Source organism: Salvia miltiorrhiza, chromosome 1, assembly GCF_028751815.1.
Source record: "Salvia miltiorrhiza cultivar Shanhuang (shh) chromosome 1, IMPLAD_Smil_shh, whole genome shotgun sequence".
NCBI classification, from domain to species: domain Eukaryota; kingdom Viridiplantae; phylum Streptophyta; class Magnoliopsida; order Lamiales; family Lamiaceae; genus Salvia; species Salvia miltiorrhiza.
Genome location: NC_080387.1, coordinates 47,891,342 through 47,908,472, shown reverse-complemented (window position 1 = coordinate 47,908,472; position 17,131 = coordinate 47,891,342). Strand labels below are relative to the sequence as shown.

General features: G+C 35.6%; 2 protein-coding genes across 2 annotated transcripts; one reads left to right on the top strand and one right to left on the bottom strand.

Moving 5' to 3' along the window:
- The first annotated feature begins 3,748 nt into the window (after positions 1-3,748).
- Positions 3,749-6,572, top strand: LOC130988172 (DNA repair protein RAD51 homolog). The gene is given in 10 exon segments (XM_057911957.1): positions 3,749-3,989; positions 4,825-4,969; positions 5,121-5,231; positions 5,306-5,397; positions 5,615-5,709; positions 5,794-5,907; positions 5,982-6,111; positions 6,191-6,312; positions 6,378-6,435; positions 6,437-6,572. Coding segments are annotated over 10 exon segments (1,038 nt in total). The 5' UTR covers positions 3,749-3,884; the 3' UTR covers positions 6,503-6,572.
- Positions 6,573-6,652: 80 nt separating this feature from the next.
- Positions 6,653-16,760, bottom strand: LOC130988166 (1-phosphatidylinositol-3-phosphate 5-kinase FAB1B-like). Its single transcript, XM_057911947.1, is given in 16 exon segments — positions 6,653-7,173; positions 7,250-7,516; positions 7,759-8,790; positions 8,792-9,064; positions 9,066-9,113; positions 9,115-9,282; positions 9,674-9,832; positions 9,913-10,036; positions 10,445-10,776; positions 10,871-11,313; positions 11,393-11,744; positions 12,538-12,882; positions 13,077-13,230; positions 13,845-14,573; positions 15,752-16,417; positions 16,504-16,760. Coding segments are annotated over 15 exon segments (5,370 nt in total). The 5' UTR covers positions 16,369-16,417; positions 16,504-16,760; the 3' UTR covers positions 6,653-6,846.
- Between the last annotated feature and the right edge of the window lie 371 nt (positions 16,761-17,131).

Sequence of the window (17,131 nt, the reverse complement as noted above, 5' to 3'; positions counted from 1 at the left end):
CATTTTAATTGTCATTATCAGGATGGTTGTTGTTGTGATTGGTGGCGATATAAAAAAGAAAGCAGATATCTCCATCAAAGATTTAATCATCCTTATCCTGTTATCCATAAACAGAGGACTACTTATTTCTCAATCACTTGTTTCAACTACGTACAGATCCTTTTTCGACTTTTCAAAGATTCAGAGAGATGTTTGGTTAAGCTTATCTTAAAAAAAATTATAAAATTATTAATTTTTTAAATTACACAAAAATTATCAGAGCTCAATTTTATCAACTTTTTTAAACTTCAAATAAAAGAATAAAAAAAAACTTTGATTTTTATTTAATTATTTTATAAAATTAATAGTGTCATTAATGATTTAGTATGAGATATTAGAATCAAAATTAATATATCTATACTATATTAAAAGAGCAGTTTTCAATTTGAAATTGATTTCAAATCAATTTGAAATTGATTTGAATGGCGATTTTGTGATTCCTTCAAAAAATAATGTCATATTATATATACACAAAAAATGGATTAAACTAACTTAAATTAAATTACAACTTACAAATCCCACGTCTAAAAAAATGGAGCATGCACTAAAAATTGCATTTTTTTACGTGCAATGCATTTCTAATTTATTTCACACTAATTCAACAAAATATATTAATTACTTAGAAAACACTATTCAAATATATTTATTCAATTTGATTTTCTTTTAAATTCATCAACTTTAATTTATAAAAAAATATTCAATATGGATGTTAAATTAAAGATAATGACGATATCTTTAATTTGATGTAAAAATTATAAAAAATAAATTTAAAACCAATAAGTTATTATAGTTTAAAGTCACCAAATTATTTTTTTCTCTCTCCTCTCTCTTCTCTCCTCTATCATCTCCTCTCTCATTTCTCATTTTTTAAAATTCACGGTTCTTTCATTCCTTTTTCCATATTTTTTTTATTTTATTTTTTATGTTTTTACTATAGATCAGTATTTTTTATATTTTACTATTTATATTTTTATTATATCAGTTTAATGCAATTACAATGATGAAACTTATATTTGTTCATTTTAGAAATCTTTAGCTTAAAAATATTTTTTTAAAGGTCAACTTTATATTAATATAAATTTGTAGATAAATAACTAATATATAGTATATCTTAAAAATCGAATTTTTAAGCTTCAAAATTACTCATTGGAAAATCAGTAATTAGAGAACCATTATCGATTTTCTTTAAAAATAAAAAATAAAAGTAAATTGAAGAGTTTAATTTTTTAGTAGCACATTTATTTAAATTTACTGAAATTGTATACATTTTATTTTGGAAAATGAACGACACATATCTCATGTTAAACCCTTTATTTTTTCACTTTCCAATTGAAAAAAAAAATGTATACATTGTAACTTTATTTTAAAATTTGAGCATAAACAAAATGACCTCATAAATATGCATTCAAAAACTATATTAAAGTACAGTTATACTATATGTAAATAAATAGTTTTGTACATCTTAGAATATTATATGATCCATAATGATACTCATTATCATCTATACTTGCTTTTGATATTTCATAATTTATTTATTTATAAATTTATACACATTATCAATTAAATCAATTAATTGCTATTTCAATAATTGAAAATTTGAATGTTTTCAGATTGATATTTTTATTGAGATTATATTGTGAATAATTTATTTTTTATTGAGATCATTTATGTTTATATTTACTTATATATATATATTTACTTATGTTTAACATTTTTATTTATTTATTTAAATTATCGTTCAATTTCGATGATGGTCGTGCATCGCACGAGCGGGCACATACTAGTAAAATAAAAAAGATGAGTGAACTTCCTTGCTTATGCTCAGGAGTCAGGACTGATCTTCACGAACAACTTTCTTTCATCTGCCAACTTCAATTTTCATTCTTGATTAATTACATATAGATAGAGTTTTAGCGTTCTAATTTGAATAACATCAAGTGTGAATCAAATGTGAACGGTGTTTACGATAAGTATGGAATAAATTATTCCTCTATTGATAAACTCAACGATTAGCCTTTGTCGGTGATAAACAAAACTTCCAAATTTGAATATGAATCTTGGACTCGTGGGTGTTTTTTCACTAGAGTTTTAAAGTTTTTCTTTCCTTTATAATGAAGCTTTAAATATTTTCAATAAAGAATTTAAACGATGTCGTATTTGGAATCGTGAATTCACCCGTACGTATAGCACCCACAAATCAATGAAAAAGTTGTAGTATATCTAAATGAAAACTTATTAAATTGTTAAAAAATAGTAAAATTATTTTACTTCATTTTAAAAACAACTTGTATGTATTTATTGATTGAGGGAATGTTAACCTTTTTCCAATGTATGTGACAGAAAATTAAGTTGATGTAACACAAATATGTAACTAAAAGTTGTTAGAATCTAGTCTTGATACCTTCCTTAAAAACTTGCCTCAAAAAAAAAAAAAAAACCTTCCTTAAAAACTCACTCTAAAGGTACAATGATGCCTTAATTTGGCGTATGCCATTATGTTAAACTATCAATCAATTCATATTAGCGCGCCAATGCTTTCATTGAAAAGGATTTTGATAAGATTTATTTATTTACTATTATTTATTTATTATAATATATATTATTTATATTTATATTTATATTGGCTATAAATAATATACAGGTCTTTATCAAAGCTTTAATATTGGTAGTTGATGCGCATAGCTTTTAAAAACGCTTTTCGTGTAATACATTTAATCAAGGTACGGAAACCGTTTTTAAATAAGTGTCATATGATATAAAACTACACATGCCGATTAGAAATATAATTTTACAAGCATACCCTTCATTATATTCGTAACTTTAAAATTTAATTTAATTATAATATTAAGACATGGGTAGAATTGAAAGTTTTAGCTTAATTTTATACTAAAAATCCACAATATGACACTTAAAAAGGGACCAGAACAGACTCTATATTATAACACTTATTTGAAGATAGATGGAGTATGTGTTTGATAGATAAAATATAAAATATAGATATCATGAATTGACTATTTTACTATCTTGGTTACTATTCAATGCATGCGAAAACTATAGGAGGGGGAGACCCAATCTCTTATTTAAAGAAGAACAATGAATTTCTACCGGACCCTTACACGATCTCTGGTCTTCATAGTTTGTATGTGTATTTTATTATGTGCTCATCTTACCCACCAAATAAAATCTTAGTATGAAAATAACTTATGTACAATCCAAATGTAATATATATATATATATATATATATATATATATATATATATTACTATTATTAAATTTAATAATCTTCACCAGAATTTTTTTTTTTGGAATGTCAATTAAAAATTTATTAATCATATTTCAATCGTAATCAGGACTAACGCATCGTGCATCTGAATGCACTAGAGTTCACCACATTTAATATTTCACTATGTTTATAATTTTTTTGAGATAGTTTAATAATCATAAATTGTATACACACAATTAAATACACATTGATAATTATGAGATTCATGTAATGTGAATGGGTAACATTACCAAAAAAAAGTCACTCATTTTAAATGAGGGCTAATTCTACAAAATACTCTCATTTTTGTCCCCTTCAAAAAAAAATTCCATTTTTGTCAGTTTAGTACATTGAATATTGTGTGAGCCCATTAATAAAGCCCAAGGCCCAAGTTAAAGAAGATGCAGGCTTCTTACGGGAGAAGCTACTGCCGCATTTCCCACTACAATTTATCCTCTTCTTTTCGCGCCTTCCCAAACCTATTCAAATACACCTCTCTCTCTCTCTCTCTCTCTCTCTCTCTCTCTCACACACACACACACACACACAACACAAAAGAGACGCGCTCGTTTTCGGAGGTGGATGTCATTGATGGATCAGCAGGGAAGGAACAGGCCTTTGGTGCAAGAACAACCAGAGGAATCGGAAGATATTCAGCACGGCCCTTTCCCTGTTGAACAACTTCAGGTCACATTTCCCCAATTGTTTTCCGTTTTCCATTTTTTGGGGTTTTTGTGGGTTTTTCTCTCAATACATGGAAATGCTAGTTGAATTTGAAGTTCCCACCTTTTTAATCATGTTCTCTTCTGTTTAAGATTTTGTCCGTATTCATTTTCTTGGTGCCGTATCTCTTTTTAATTGAGTTTCGAGCATTCGGCCTTTGTAGATTTCACTTCAAGAAAAGGGTTCTTGCAATTTCTTGTGTAGTGGATATCTTCGCGTCAGGATTGGGGTTGGGAGTAGGGAGATTTCTTGAATCATGAATGTCTTGGATCTCATCAAAATTAATAGTTCAGCTGCTTTGAGCATCGAGAGCAATAACTATTACCAAATTTTATTTTTATTAGGCCCATTTAGGAGGATGCTCTCTTATCAGATTATATTATTGCAATTGAAAAGGGATCAGTTTCTAACCTGAAACAATGCCTTGATGTATTGTATAAATGTCTGTTATAAGAAGGCAAGTTCTCTGGTCTGGTGTGTATGCAAAGCGAGGATGAGCCTTCAGTTTATGTTATTTTATTTATTTATTTACTCACTTTTTCGTGTTCTATGGCGGGGCCTTGTCAAGCATAAGAATAGATCTTACTTGGATGTGATGTCCCAAGGGTTGACATAGCAATTCCTCATTTCTTTATGTTACTCGTATTTGCTTACTTGCAAAATTTCCTAAGTTGTTTACAAACTTACTATATATGGAGTTAATGTTGTAAGGGCTAGCGTTCTCTTTAATTGCCGTAGAATTGCAGATGTTAAAAACTTGTTTTGGGATCTGAACGTTGCTTTCTTGTTTTCTCTTAAGGCATCCGGAATTGCTGCTATCGACATCAAAAAGCTCAAAGATGCAGGGTTGTGCACTGTGGAATCAGTGGCATACTCTCCAAGGAAAGAGCTTCTGCAAATAAAAGGAATTAGTGATGCAAAAGTTGATAAGATCATTGAGGCAGGCATGTTTTCTTGCACAGAATGTGATATTGTTTTCCCTACTTAATTCTATTGCTCTATTTCACTTATTGTTTAATGGATCATGTCAACACGTCCAAATTTCTTTCTTTATTAACACCTTTCATTTGCACTTTTTGGTTAACATTTTAACAGCTTCGAAATTGGTCCCTTTGGGCTTTACAAGTGCCACCCAACTACATGCTCAGAGGCTTGAAATAATTCAAATAACGTCTGGATCTAAAGAACTGGACAAAATTTTGGAAGGTTAGTTTTTAGGTGACCATAAAATAAATGTATTATACTGCAACAGCACATCCTCATGTTTTTTCTTTTCACAGGAGGGGTCGAAACAGGGTCTATAACTGAACTATATGGGGAGTTCCGCTCTGGAAAGACTCAACTATGCCATACGCTTTGTGTGACTTGCCAAGTGAGATGATGTTAACTGAATTGTATATAATAACAAGTGTGCAAATTGTTCGACTTGAGCAATATTCATTACGACTTGCCAAGTTAATCATTTAAGTACCTTCTTTGGTGTCACGTAGTCTTCTGTGTTCATTAGTCAGTAAAGTACTCAGTTATCAGACTTAATCTTTTTTTATGGATTATCAACTTACTAATTTGTGATTGCAATTGTTTCTCAGCTACCATTAGATCAAGGAGGTGGTGAGGGGAAAGCTATGTACATTGACGCTGAAGGGACATTCAGACCACAGAGATTACTTCAGATAGCAGACAGGTTAGTAAATTGGTTTCTGGCAAATAACGCTTTGCCATATATATTTTTTTATGCTTTAATCACCTTAAGCGCTCAAATATGTAGGTTTGGGCTGAATGGTGCTGATGTCTTGGAGAATGTGGCCTATGCCCGAGCTTACAACACTGACCATCAGTCGAGGCTTCTGCTTGAAGCTGCATCGATGATGGTGGAGACCAGGTATTTGCTTACTATGTTTCAGAACTATCTCTCTTCATTAGTAATCCTTTGAAATAATTTCTTTTATGATACAGGTTTGCCCTCATGATTGTAGACAGTGCTACTGCTCTTTATAGGACAGATTTCTCCGGAAGAGGGGAATTGTCAGCAAGGCAAATGCATCTTGCAAAGTTCTTGAGGAGCCTTCAGAAGCTAGCCGATGAGGTCATCTCTCTCTATCCATGATACCGAGCACGTGTAGAGGGAGTCTCAGTAGATTCTTAATTTTGTTGTTGTGTTGCAGTTTGGGATTGCTGTTGTTATAACTAACCAAGTTGTGGCACAAGTGGATGGTTCGGCCGTTTTTGCTGGTCCTCAAATCAAACCCATTGGTGGCAACATCATGGCGCATGCTACAACAACAAGGTTGAGTTTAAGTCTTTTTTATCATTTGAATGTTTAATTTCTGAATATTTGAGTTGTGCTGACAGACTAGCTTTGAGAAAAGGAAGGGGAGAGGAGCGTATATGCAAAGTAGTGAGCTCGCCAGTGTCTCGCTGAAGCTGAAGCCAGATTTCAGATATGCACAGATGGAGTAACAGATGTAAAGGATTAATGCATCTGTATTTGTATCTCAGACACACATCATATCACTTCCTTTATAAATGAATGATCATTTTTTGGCACTTTGAGTTTTACTTGGTAGCATCACTCTTGCTTTTCTAAGAATAACTGAAGAAGAAACACAATTCTGTAAGAAATGAAATGGCAGAAAGCAAGCACTTATTACGAAGAAAAAGCTATTGTTATGTATAATGCATTTTACACTTGGCACCTGAAAACTATACGAACTTTGAACAAAAAAAAAATGCAATGCGAAAAGAGCCTTCTGCATCCAGATCTACAAACAGGTACAGATGAGGCAGCTACAGTAAAGAATTGATGCGCAAAAAGAAAGTGTTACTGTATGGTGACCTTATCTTGTGAGTTTTCTTCATGCTGGTCTGAGTGGGAACTGCTTGGGAGGATAGTCGAGGACAGCCACTGATCTGGAACCATTAGAAAATAAGCAGACATAGCTTTCCTGAACCTTTTCTTGTATTGTTTTGGAGATATTATTGTGGGGGAAGCATTTTTGGGGCCCCCAAGAATGCCCGATGCCTTCACCCAGGTCTCGAGATGCTTGTCCCATGTGTATTGCCTCATGAAATCGATAATCCCAAGAACCAGCTCGTGCTTTTCCTCGTCAACGCCAACAAGAAGCGAGTAGTCCATCACGTCTATTGACTGTAACACGAAGACTATAAGATACAAATGTGTTCCCACAAGTGCAACTACAATGGAAAAGCAATTTGAAGCTTACGGCAAGAAATGAAGTGTCGTTCCACACAGCTCTCTCTAACAGACGTTTTGCCTTTGTTCCCAAGAAAATAGGAGAGGTTGGCATAGCCTCTATCAGATTCTGATCAAGCAAAACTTTATTGCTTCCACTTGAATCTGGATTATATCTTGATCGAGCAGAACCTTTTAGGTCATATAGTCGGGTGATATTGCGTCTGTATAGAAGATTCTCCATCACCAAAACATCCATTCTCGTCTCTTTTCCTCCTTTCAAATGCTTTGATGTGACCTTCATGCCAACAACCAACAAAAGGATAAGCTAATACAAGTTTGTAATAGAATTACTAACATTAAGCATTAGCCATGTGATTGGAAAGCACTGAAAGTTCGAAAGCAGAGCAACTAATTTGAAAATGATGAGGTTTTTCATTCGAACAATGTGTAAAGTCTCATGCTGCTTGTTTAAGAATAGTATCCATGCAAATTCTTAGAAAATAAGAAGGGAAGAACCAAGTAGGCCAGAGCTGATACCTGGTAAATGCCTAAGATCTTAGCTAGGCATGTCGGGCATCCAACACTTATGGATTCAGACAAGTACTTGAAATAAGACGGTGCAAACTTTGTAAATGACTCAAGCTCCGTCTTAGTCACTTGTTTGATTATAAATCTGTCATCCAATGTTTTGGCGAAAAAGACATTGCTCTTACCACCCTGTGCACCCCACTTCTTACAGCGACTAAGAGAGCGGATGAAATCTAACTCACTTGAACAGCAAGCTTTCCTCAAGGCCTCAAACTGCTTAGCAAAATAACAAGTTACAGAATACTTCACCTTCCCTGGAGGGCCATCATCAGTGAAGGATATTCTGGAATGCAAAGTACTTGGGTATAGAAGAGAGTCCAAACCCGAAAAACTTCGAGAGCCAGATGATAAGATGCTTTCATCAGCAGAGCCAAGACCCTTCATGGCTTCTGAATTCGACTCATCAAAAGAACTAAACGAAAATAAATTAACTGGATCTAATAATGAAAATGAAGACGAGGGTTCCAAATAATTTTTCTGCTTATCTGGTTCTTCTGCCATAAAGTTCTGATACTCTGGTGACACCAGAGTATACGAAATGACACTAGTAGGCTCATCATCATAAATTGGGACAACAATGTCACTACCAGCTGTAGGTAGCAGCAGCCGAGCACCACCAAGATGTACCAGTTCTCTAAATGATGAGATATAAACTGGATTGTACTCAGCAATCTTTCCAAGCTTCTGCAAAGTGGTTGGAGTATTTTTGTTGAAGAGTGACCGATACAGAGCCGAAAAAGGTATACTCAGCCAACTCCTTGGATTTTCAATATCATTAGGCCCCTTTGCAGGCAATCCAGAACGTAAATGATTAGTTTCTTCGCCAACAGACCTATCATTTCTACACCTGCCTACAACAACTGGCCCTGTAGTGGTTGAAAAAGCACCAGAAGACTCTCGTATGGATGTATTAGGAGTAATGGTCTTCTTGTCTTCAGAATATACGTGTTCTGGCTGCTGATTCACCGTCCATGCAGTATCCTAGATTATCCGATGTATTTTCCATCACTGGGAACTGTCCCTCTGATCGAGCCCTTCGAACAGTTTTTGCATATTCTGGGATGTCTGACTGGTTACTCAAATTTGTGTCAGAACGGTAAAGGTTGGAATCCTCTTTATTTCTCGAGGGCTGGTCTATATCCATTCCTTTATGAATCTCATCTGGACAGACAATCCTGCTATCTTCTCCCTCATTAGGCATTAGATAAGGCGTCATAACAGCAAAAGAAGAATCCCAACTGGTGAACCCTCTACTAGGACCTGGAAATCGTTTCCACCTCTGACCGCTTCTCCCTAACACCTAGCAGGCTTCTCCTTCAGTGTAGAAACCTTATATTTGGAAAAATGCATTAACCGCTGGTCCCAGACATAAGCATGAAAAACTAGCTGTCTTTTTGTTCTGTTGATTTCAAGAATGTCCATCTCTGGCCGACCGTGTTTGACTTCCTTTTTAAGCACACACCACAATGATTCCTAAATAAAAGTTCATTCTTCAGGAACCCAGAAAAAAAAAAAAAGGAAATCTATTTTTAGCAGCTACAAATGAATCCACCATTAGAGTCCAATCACATGACAGATGTCACAATGCATCTTCTATATGCAGAGAACACGAAAGGCACTACCATTGTACTTAGCATAAAAGGAAATATAAACCAGTTAGTTAAAATGGATTATTATATATTAACCACATTCATTTTATTTTAGTTAACTGATTATTAAATTAAGAACCGAACCTAGAGAACTAATTGTTCAGCAAACTCGATCCATAGATAAAAGCCAGACTCCAATTAATTTACCTAATTCATAGATGGACAAAGAGAAAAAGTCATTATCTAGGGAGACAGCTAATATTCACAAGAATAACCTCAAATTCTTTTATTTCCTTCTGAAGCATCAACTCCAGTTCAGCAATCAGTTTACTAGATTCATCTGCTTTTTTGCCAGCATCATCCTTGACTCTGTCTGATATCTGATGCAGCACTTCCTGAACCTCAGTGAACAGGACATATGCCCTGCTACTGACCTACAGTTGCATCAAATCCTATGAAATTGTAAATCACAGAAACCAGATACAGAATAAGCATATTCTCCATATTATCTTACCTCATCAAATTCTTTCTGTATCCACTCCTCCTTGTAATAGTTGAATTCAAGCATTGATGGTGGAAGATAAACAGAATAGACATTGATAGGAGCATACCGAAAACATGCAACCATCCTCCCAAAACTGCATATAAGACAACTTAATAAGGTTGAGGCAACAATAAAAATGAATTACGTTAATGAGAAGAAAGCACCATTTGAATGTTGGATTAAAGCCTGCCAGAGCACTACTGAAAAATAAGCTGTGTTATCCAGTCTAGTAATATGATCCTCATGTAATTATAAAAGAAGTCCAGCTAGTTGTAAACAATAGAACACACTCGACGTTCTAACTACACTCTCTCAAATCCACCACCCCCAATACAAAACATAACATGAAGTCAGATTCAAAGAGGCAATTCCTTTATAATAATGGTAGACATGAGAGCAAAATTGGACTTACAATTGACATGACTTCAAAAACCTAATCATCTAATGAGACTCTTTCTTTTCTTTTCCCTAGACTACAGGCTTCTCAACAGAAAACACATACCCATAAAACCGAAGGCAATCTCTATGAAGGGAATGGCCACAGCTAGCAACTCTGCTCGCAGCAGCATGGTTTGAAAAGCTGAGTTCCAAGAATTTTCCAAAAGATAAACCCCAGGCAGCATCTGACATTACAACTCTTTTTGTGGCTGGAGGAAAACCATTGGTTCGTGGACATCGTAAGCAACGATGCCACATCCATATTTTTCCCTCCCTCTCGCCGGGCAAAAACGATTCTTGAAGCCTTTTCACAGAGATGGTAAGGCTTCCTTGTTGATGAGTATAGCAATGAACATGGGCTTCTGAAGGCATTTCACATGAATTACATCGCGAGCCCTGCCAGAAAATTATAGACCAGGATCTAAAATCATCTTTAAAGAGATGTAGTAATGATAGTGTGTACAGACACATGAATAAGATTATGTTGTACCTGATCAAACAAATGGTCTCGAAGAAATCGACCCAAAGGTTTATCAAAATTACCATAGTATTTAATTCGGAAGAGATGAGCACGCTCACATACACTTCCCTTTAGCACACATCTTGTTGAAAGAGAGACCAAAATGCTCTGATGATCAGATGGTGAGGGAGGAAACTCATCCATCAGTGTTTCCAACTCCACAGTCTGGTCCTTGTCATGCTGCCCAGAGAGTACTGACTCATATTTGTCCATGTTCAAAGGAAGTCTATTTTCATCACCAGGAGAAAAATTAAATCCTTGTCCTAGAGCCTCAGTCTCAAATAAATGTTTAGAGTTTAGAGTATCATTTCTATCCAGATAATCCAATCGTTTAGCATCAGAGCATCCATTAGCATCCGGCCTATTTTTGTCTATAGAATAAGGACTATCAGAGAGCTGCTCCGATTGAGAACCTGATTAAGTCAGCACCAGACATGATATGATCCAAATTTCTAATTCTAGATTCAGCATTTGGAGTTTGAGCAGTAGAACCTTTAGATGAAATAGACTCTGCCTCAGACATTGAGAGTACTGATGACTGTCTGCTATCCAGAGACATGTCATTTCTAGATTGAAATGCATTGCTGGGCTGCTGTTGTGCTTGAGGTCTTTCACTGGAAGGAGAATTATAGCCAGGTATCATAGAGATGGACCTATCAACACTAGAGGGCTTATCTGGCAGGGCCACTTTTATTGGAGATTTCAAAGGGAGTTCTGGCAGAGAAGCACCTTCATCAGCAAGAAATGAGGTCTCGAGTGCTAAATGATAAGCAGCAAACACACCATAATGAACTACATGTTTGACTTTCTTCAGCTCATCCCCACTAGCACCCTTGAGCAGAATCTGACTCCCAAAATGAAATAAAATTAATACTCAACTGAAAAAGTGGCTCCAATTTTATAAATCAATCAGTCGGTTGTAGATTACATATATGCTAATCCAAACACCAGATTTCCTAATATTAAAAAAATAAATAAAAGGACAAAAGACAAGAGTGACTACCAATAGTGAATCAGTGACTAACCTCTCACCTTGATACTCTCAACCACAAAATATATATATATGTGTGTGTGTGTGTGTGTGTGTGTGTCTGTGTTTGTGTGTATGTATATATATGTGTGTGTGTGTATTTGTGTGAGTTCTTGCAGTAAACTTTGAGAGTAGCAAACCATTGTTGTCAGTCACCAAGATGAAATATATATAAGTTGGTGCATAACTATTGATATGACATCCAGAATCTGGATAAACATGTTTCATCAAAAGCTAACACTATTCTGATTCAAAAAAACAATCACTATTTCTTCTTAAGAGCAGTAAGTGTAATATATTATACGAATTTACTTAAACAGGAATAGACAAATTTTCTTTTATATGCTTAATAAAAACACCGGTCAAATTTAGTCCAAATATTGCGTGACTACCACCTCACATAATCTAGATATTTAAAGCTACATTTGGCTTAAGTTGTCAAGGATATTATCAGAGAGAACTGATCTTTTGGCACTTCAAAACTCACAATATCCATACACTAGCTAAATATTAACACCCTTTTGGTCTTTTTCTTCGTCAACATTATTAGAAATAAAATATTTCACAATAACATGAGCTTGCAATCCACTTAAGTCGTGTAACTTACAGTACATCCCAATGGGCGCGGGCAACCTTCAAAAAACATCAGTGTCTTTGTTAGCTTTTTTCCACCTTGCCCAGCAGAACCAAGATCCTCAAGAAACTTCTCTACATGAAATGAATCACAATATCCAAGTTTTGGGGTAGAAAGACTGTCAATTGAAGGAACTATTTGTGCCCCACTGCAACGAGCTATGCGCTCTAAAAGTGGTCTTTTGATGTTCAGAACCAGAGATATGTTCTTCGCAAGAAGATATTCTTGTGCATATCTAGATACTGATTTTTCTACCAAAAGAATGTTTGGGTGGTGCGCATCAATTTTGGCTACAGCCATTTTCAAATGGTCCATTTCCTGCAGCAGCAAAAGACAAAGGCAAATGCCAATAAAACCAGTAGACAAATGTTAATCTTCATAGCATGGTTGCCTAGTAGTGAGGGACATAATTTCTTATTCATGAACAAAACAAAGAATATTTAGTTTTCAGGGCATTATGATGTAATGGCAATATCTAATTCAAAGCTATAGAGTTTAGTCATAGTCACAACCTGCTGCAATAAAGTATCAAAACTCGATAAGTGATTAGCAACCCGCTGGTACTCCAGGGCACCCCCAAGCAGTAGAAGCCGCGCTTTATCAATTTTTGAACTCATCCGTCGATGAGCCACATTTTTCTTGCAAACGATCCCTTTAATCACCATACTTGTGAGGAAAGCAGTAACAACTTCATCAGCATTATCAGAAACAAAATAGAATACACCGTGCACAAATTAAATAAGGAATGTAGGATCCAAATCTTCTTGATCTAGAGAGTTGGATATTTCCTTTCTGGTTTACTTATGAGTTTATCTCTTCAGGAAATATGGAAAGCAAAACGATACTAAATAAATTAGCAAAAACAAAGTAATCAAACTCTATCAATATTCCAAGCATTTCCATTTTCTTAATTTGAAGAGTTAGATATTTTCTTAGTTTACTTATGACATTCACGCATTCAGGAATTATCGAAAAATTGTTGGCACAAAGCAAAGAAACCAAGTTCAATCAAGAATTCCCCTTCCCCCCGCCCCAAAGTTCTAGTAATGTTCATTAAAATATAGTATCCACTAAACTCATGCTGGTCAATACATTGATAATCTAGTGAAAGTTATCTCAGAGTCATATGACAATGTACTCTAACAACAACAACACCTAGAATTTGAGAGGAAGGGGTCAACCATGGTAATATCTAGCAAGCATTTATATTACAGTGAAAAAAAATCTTATCGGAACTGTAAAGGTATATAATGAACTGACAAGAAAATCAAATAAAATACCTCTCACTGCGATTCCCACAAGCTATGCACTTGACTTTAACATATCCACCAGGATCCATTCCTCCACCCCGACTTGTATCTGGCTTTAGAAGAGTAGCAGCTTCCCAGGACAATTGGGTAATAATATCCAACCAACTCTCATGATCTGAAGCAGGAAAGTTCTCAGCCTGCAAAAGTTGGGATATAAGAGCTGTAAAATGCCCATCAACGACTCTTTTCATCGCTCTCCGGTGTTCCTCATTTGATCTATCCCTATTTCGAAGTTCCCCAACAATAAAGCTGCTTGACCGTAGGTAACCCCACTCTCCTGTGGCATCCTCACAGGGATCGTCATCATCATCATCAGATACAAAGACTTCCCTCTCGTCCTCTTCATCTTCAGGCTCTGGAGGAAGCCACATAAGACCATTATTCTCATAATCTACAGCTTCAACATCTGCCTCATCCATCACATGTAGAGGAGCTGATCCAAATTGGACATCATTAGTTTGTATATCTGCTTCTTTCCTTGTTTCATAGTCCAATGATCCTTGCGTCTCAAAATTCTCAGGCACCAGAGATGAATTATAGGTTGCGTGAGTGCTTTCCTCGTTAGGTTCTGCTTCACGAGGCCCATAGATGTGATCAATCTGACTGTAGTTGTTGGTACCATAGCCCATGTCAGGGCTTACTATATTTATTTCGGAGTGTGACCTATGGATAGGGTAGTCATCATCCTCATCATCACTCCTGAGATCACCAATGGCACAATAAACAAGACATCAATTCCAATAAGCCAACTAAATAAAAGTGTAAAGTATGTCAATGAAGTAGGCAACAAATAAAATTCCTATCTTAGAAAGAATTTTCAAATAAAAGTTTTTTTAACTAGAAAAATGATTCATGAACATAACTGGACAGCAACACATATCATGACTGGAGAAATTGTAAATTGAAGGACACGCCACAAAGCTAGTGTAAGCACCAATTCTAGAAATGAATTTGTCAACTTGAGCTTGACGGGGACTATCGAATTCAAAGATATGGTAAAAGATTCCCAATGCATTCCAAAGAATCCCATTTTTGCAACCACTCAATGGAACATCCAGGGAAAAATCTCAAAAGCACTAGTATGGTTATATCCCAAATGGATCTCTACAGATCTAACTTATTTTAGAAGATCACCTCTAGAATATTAGCAAACATTTAAAAGTTTAAGAATGTTGTACCAAACCCAAAAGAACAAGTCCAAAATATTACTTGCGGTGGAGTGATGGGATTGTCATTTGTCCATCTTTCTTAAATTCCATTAGAATTATCCTTTCAGATACTGGAAATGTAATGAGTAAATTAGGGACAGTACTGCTTTATCATTCCCTGTTTGTGTTCTCAATCAAATGACAATAATAAGATTATAGTAAGGGCTTTGGAAAATTCACAATAATATCATTATGAAATTTTTGGGGAACAAAACAGATAACGTGCAGCTTTACATGCAACCAACTATGCAGTAACACCTTCAACTTCATGCTCAACCTCTCAGGCTCGATCACGAATTGTAAATAGTCGAGAAAATGTTCCACCATTAGGCAAAAACTTCTCTTCCAGAAAATATTATGAAAGAGTGGGCACACAAATCCTCACCTAGGGCTCCAGTGAAGCTGATAAGTCAATCCTAAGATACTTCACACAAAAAAATAACCATATATGCCCGCAAACACCTACCAGGAACATCAATAAACCATGAGGTTCGTGCATCTTAATTTGATTTAATGCTTACAACACAAACCAAACTCATTTAAGAAAATGAAAATAAAAATAAAAATAGGTAACTAAAAGAATACTAACATTTGCATGAAATATGATCTAAATCAAGACATTTTCTCATTATGTCATGTAAATAAGGAGGATGATTTTCCGGACATTACCTGCTGCAAGATCCTAACTGGTGGCGGAATGGATCCATAGAATCAAGATAATCTAGTTTTTCAGAGCTCCTTGCCTGATCTTGCTTTGGGGACTTTGAATCCATCCCTGTAGACGAATGAGGACTCCGACCAACACCACATGAAACATGCTGGAAAGGCCCTGTTGAGAATTCAGTAGAGCCAGCACTGCTGCCACTGTTACAGGTGCAGCAACTAGATTGAGTGCTCACCAAACTCGATGAGGATGGAGATGGAGTGAGTCCAGGACTCGACTGCACCACGTTACTGCCAGTAGCAACCTGCTGCTTCCATTGCTTGAAGCAGTAATTACAAACTTTAATCCTATCCCTATCTTCCCGCCCACTCTTGGGCTCATCAGGAAGTGCGGGGACAGTGTTTATGGTGCACCTGCCACAGAAAACCCGCCCACACAGCCGACAATGATGCTTGCGGTTGAAAATAGTAAATGAGGAATCACACTCGTAGCACACCCTACAGCTTTCATCGGGCATCCAGAAATCTCTCGACATGTTTCCAGGTTCCCCCCTCATCGGAATCCATGATCTCAATATGTCAACAATCTCAGACAATTTGTTATTCTCCGTAGTACTGTCCATGAACGCATATAAACATGAAAGCTCATGGTTATGAATCAATCATCAGCCACTGCCAGCCATAAAAGGAAAAAAATAAAAATAGAAACCAAAAGTTAAACTTAAAAATCACAGCAATTACAGGACATCAGAAATAACCTCTCGCGCAGAAAATCCAATTGAAAACCGCATACAATCAACGCATGAGCACGGAACAATACCATTTAGATCGAAATTACGAAGCAAAACATGACACAACTTCTTCTGTAGTTCGAGCTGCCAAATCGCTACTGGAACAAAAAGCTAACTAGGGAGAAAAACAATAAATGCAAGTGGGCCAAAAAGCACAGAATCAACAAAACTTCCAATAACAGCAGCGGCTGCTACTAATTTACGAAGTTCAATAATCACCAACTCAGCTATTTATTCAAAACCAAACTCGCACCGATAAAAATTTAGTATTTATTTTTTCCTTTTTTTTATAAAAAAGGGTTACCTTATTCAGAATCGTTACGGAAGTTGGGCAGACTCAATAAATTATATCTGCAACGTTGCTCACTTATTCACCTCAACAACTCCTCACACTGCCGCATGTAAGCACCTGTTGCTTAAAGATGTATCTATCTAATCCAATTCCAACCACAATAGAAATTGGGAAAACAGTCACACAAAACGCAAACCTGAAAAGATTTTTAAGCAAGAAATAGATGCAGAAAATATAGGGAATTTGTGGTTGAGGAGCGTCGGGAACTCCCAAAAGAAGAGAAAAGTTAAACTCTTTTTTGCG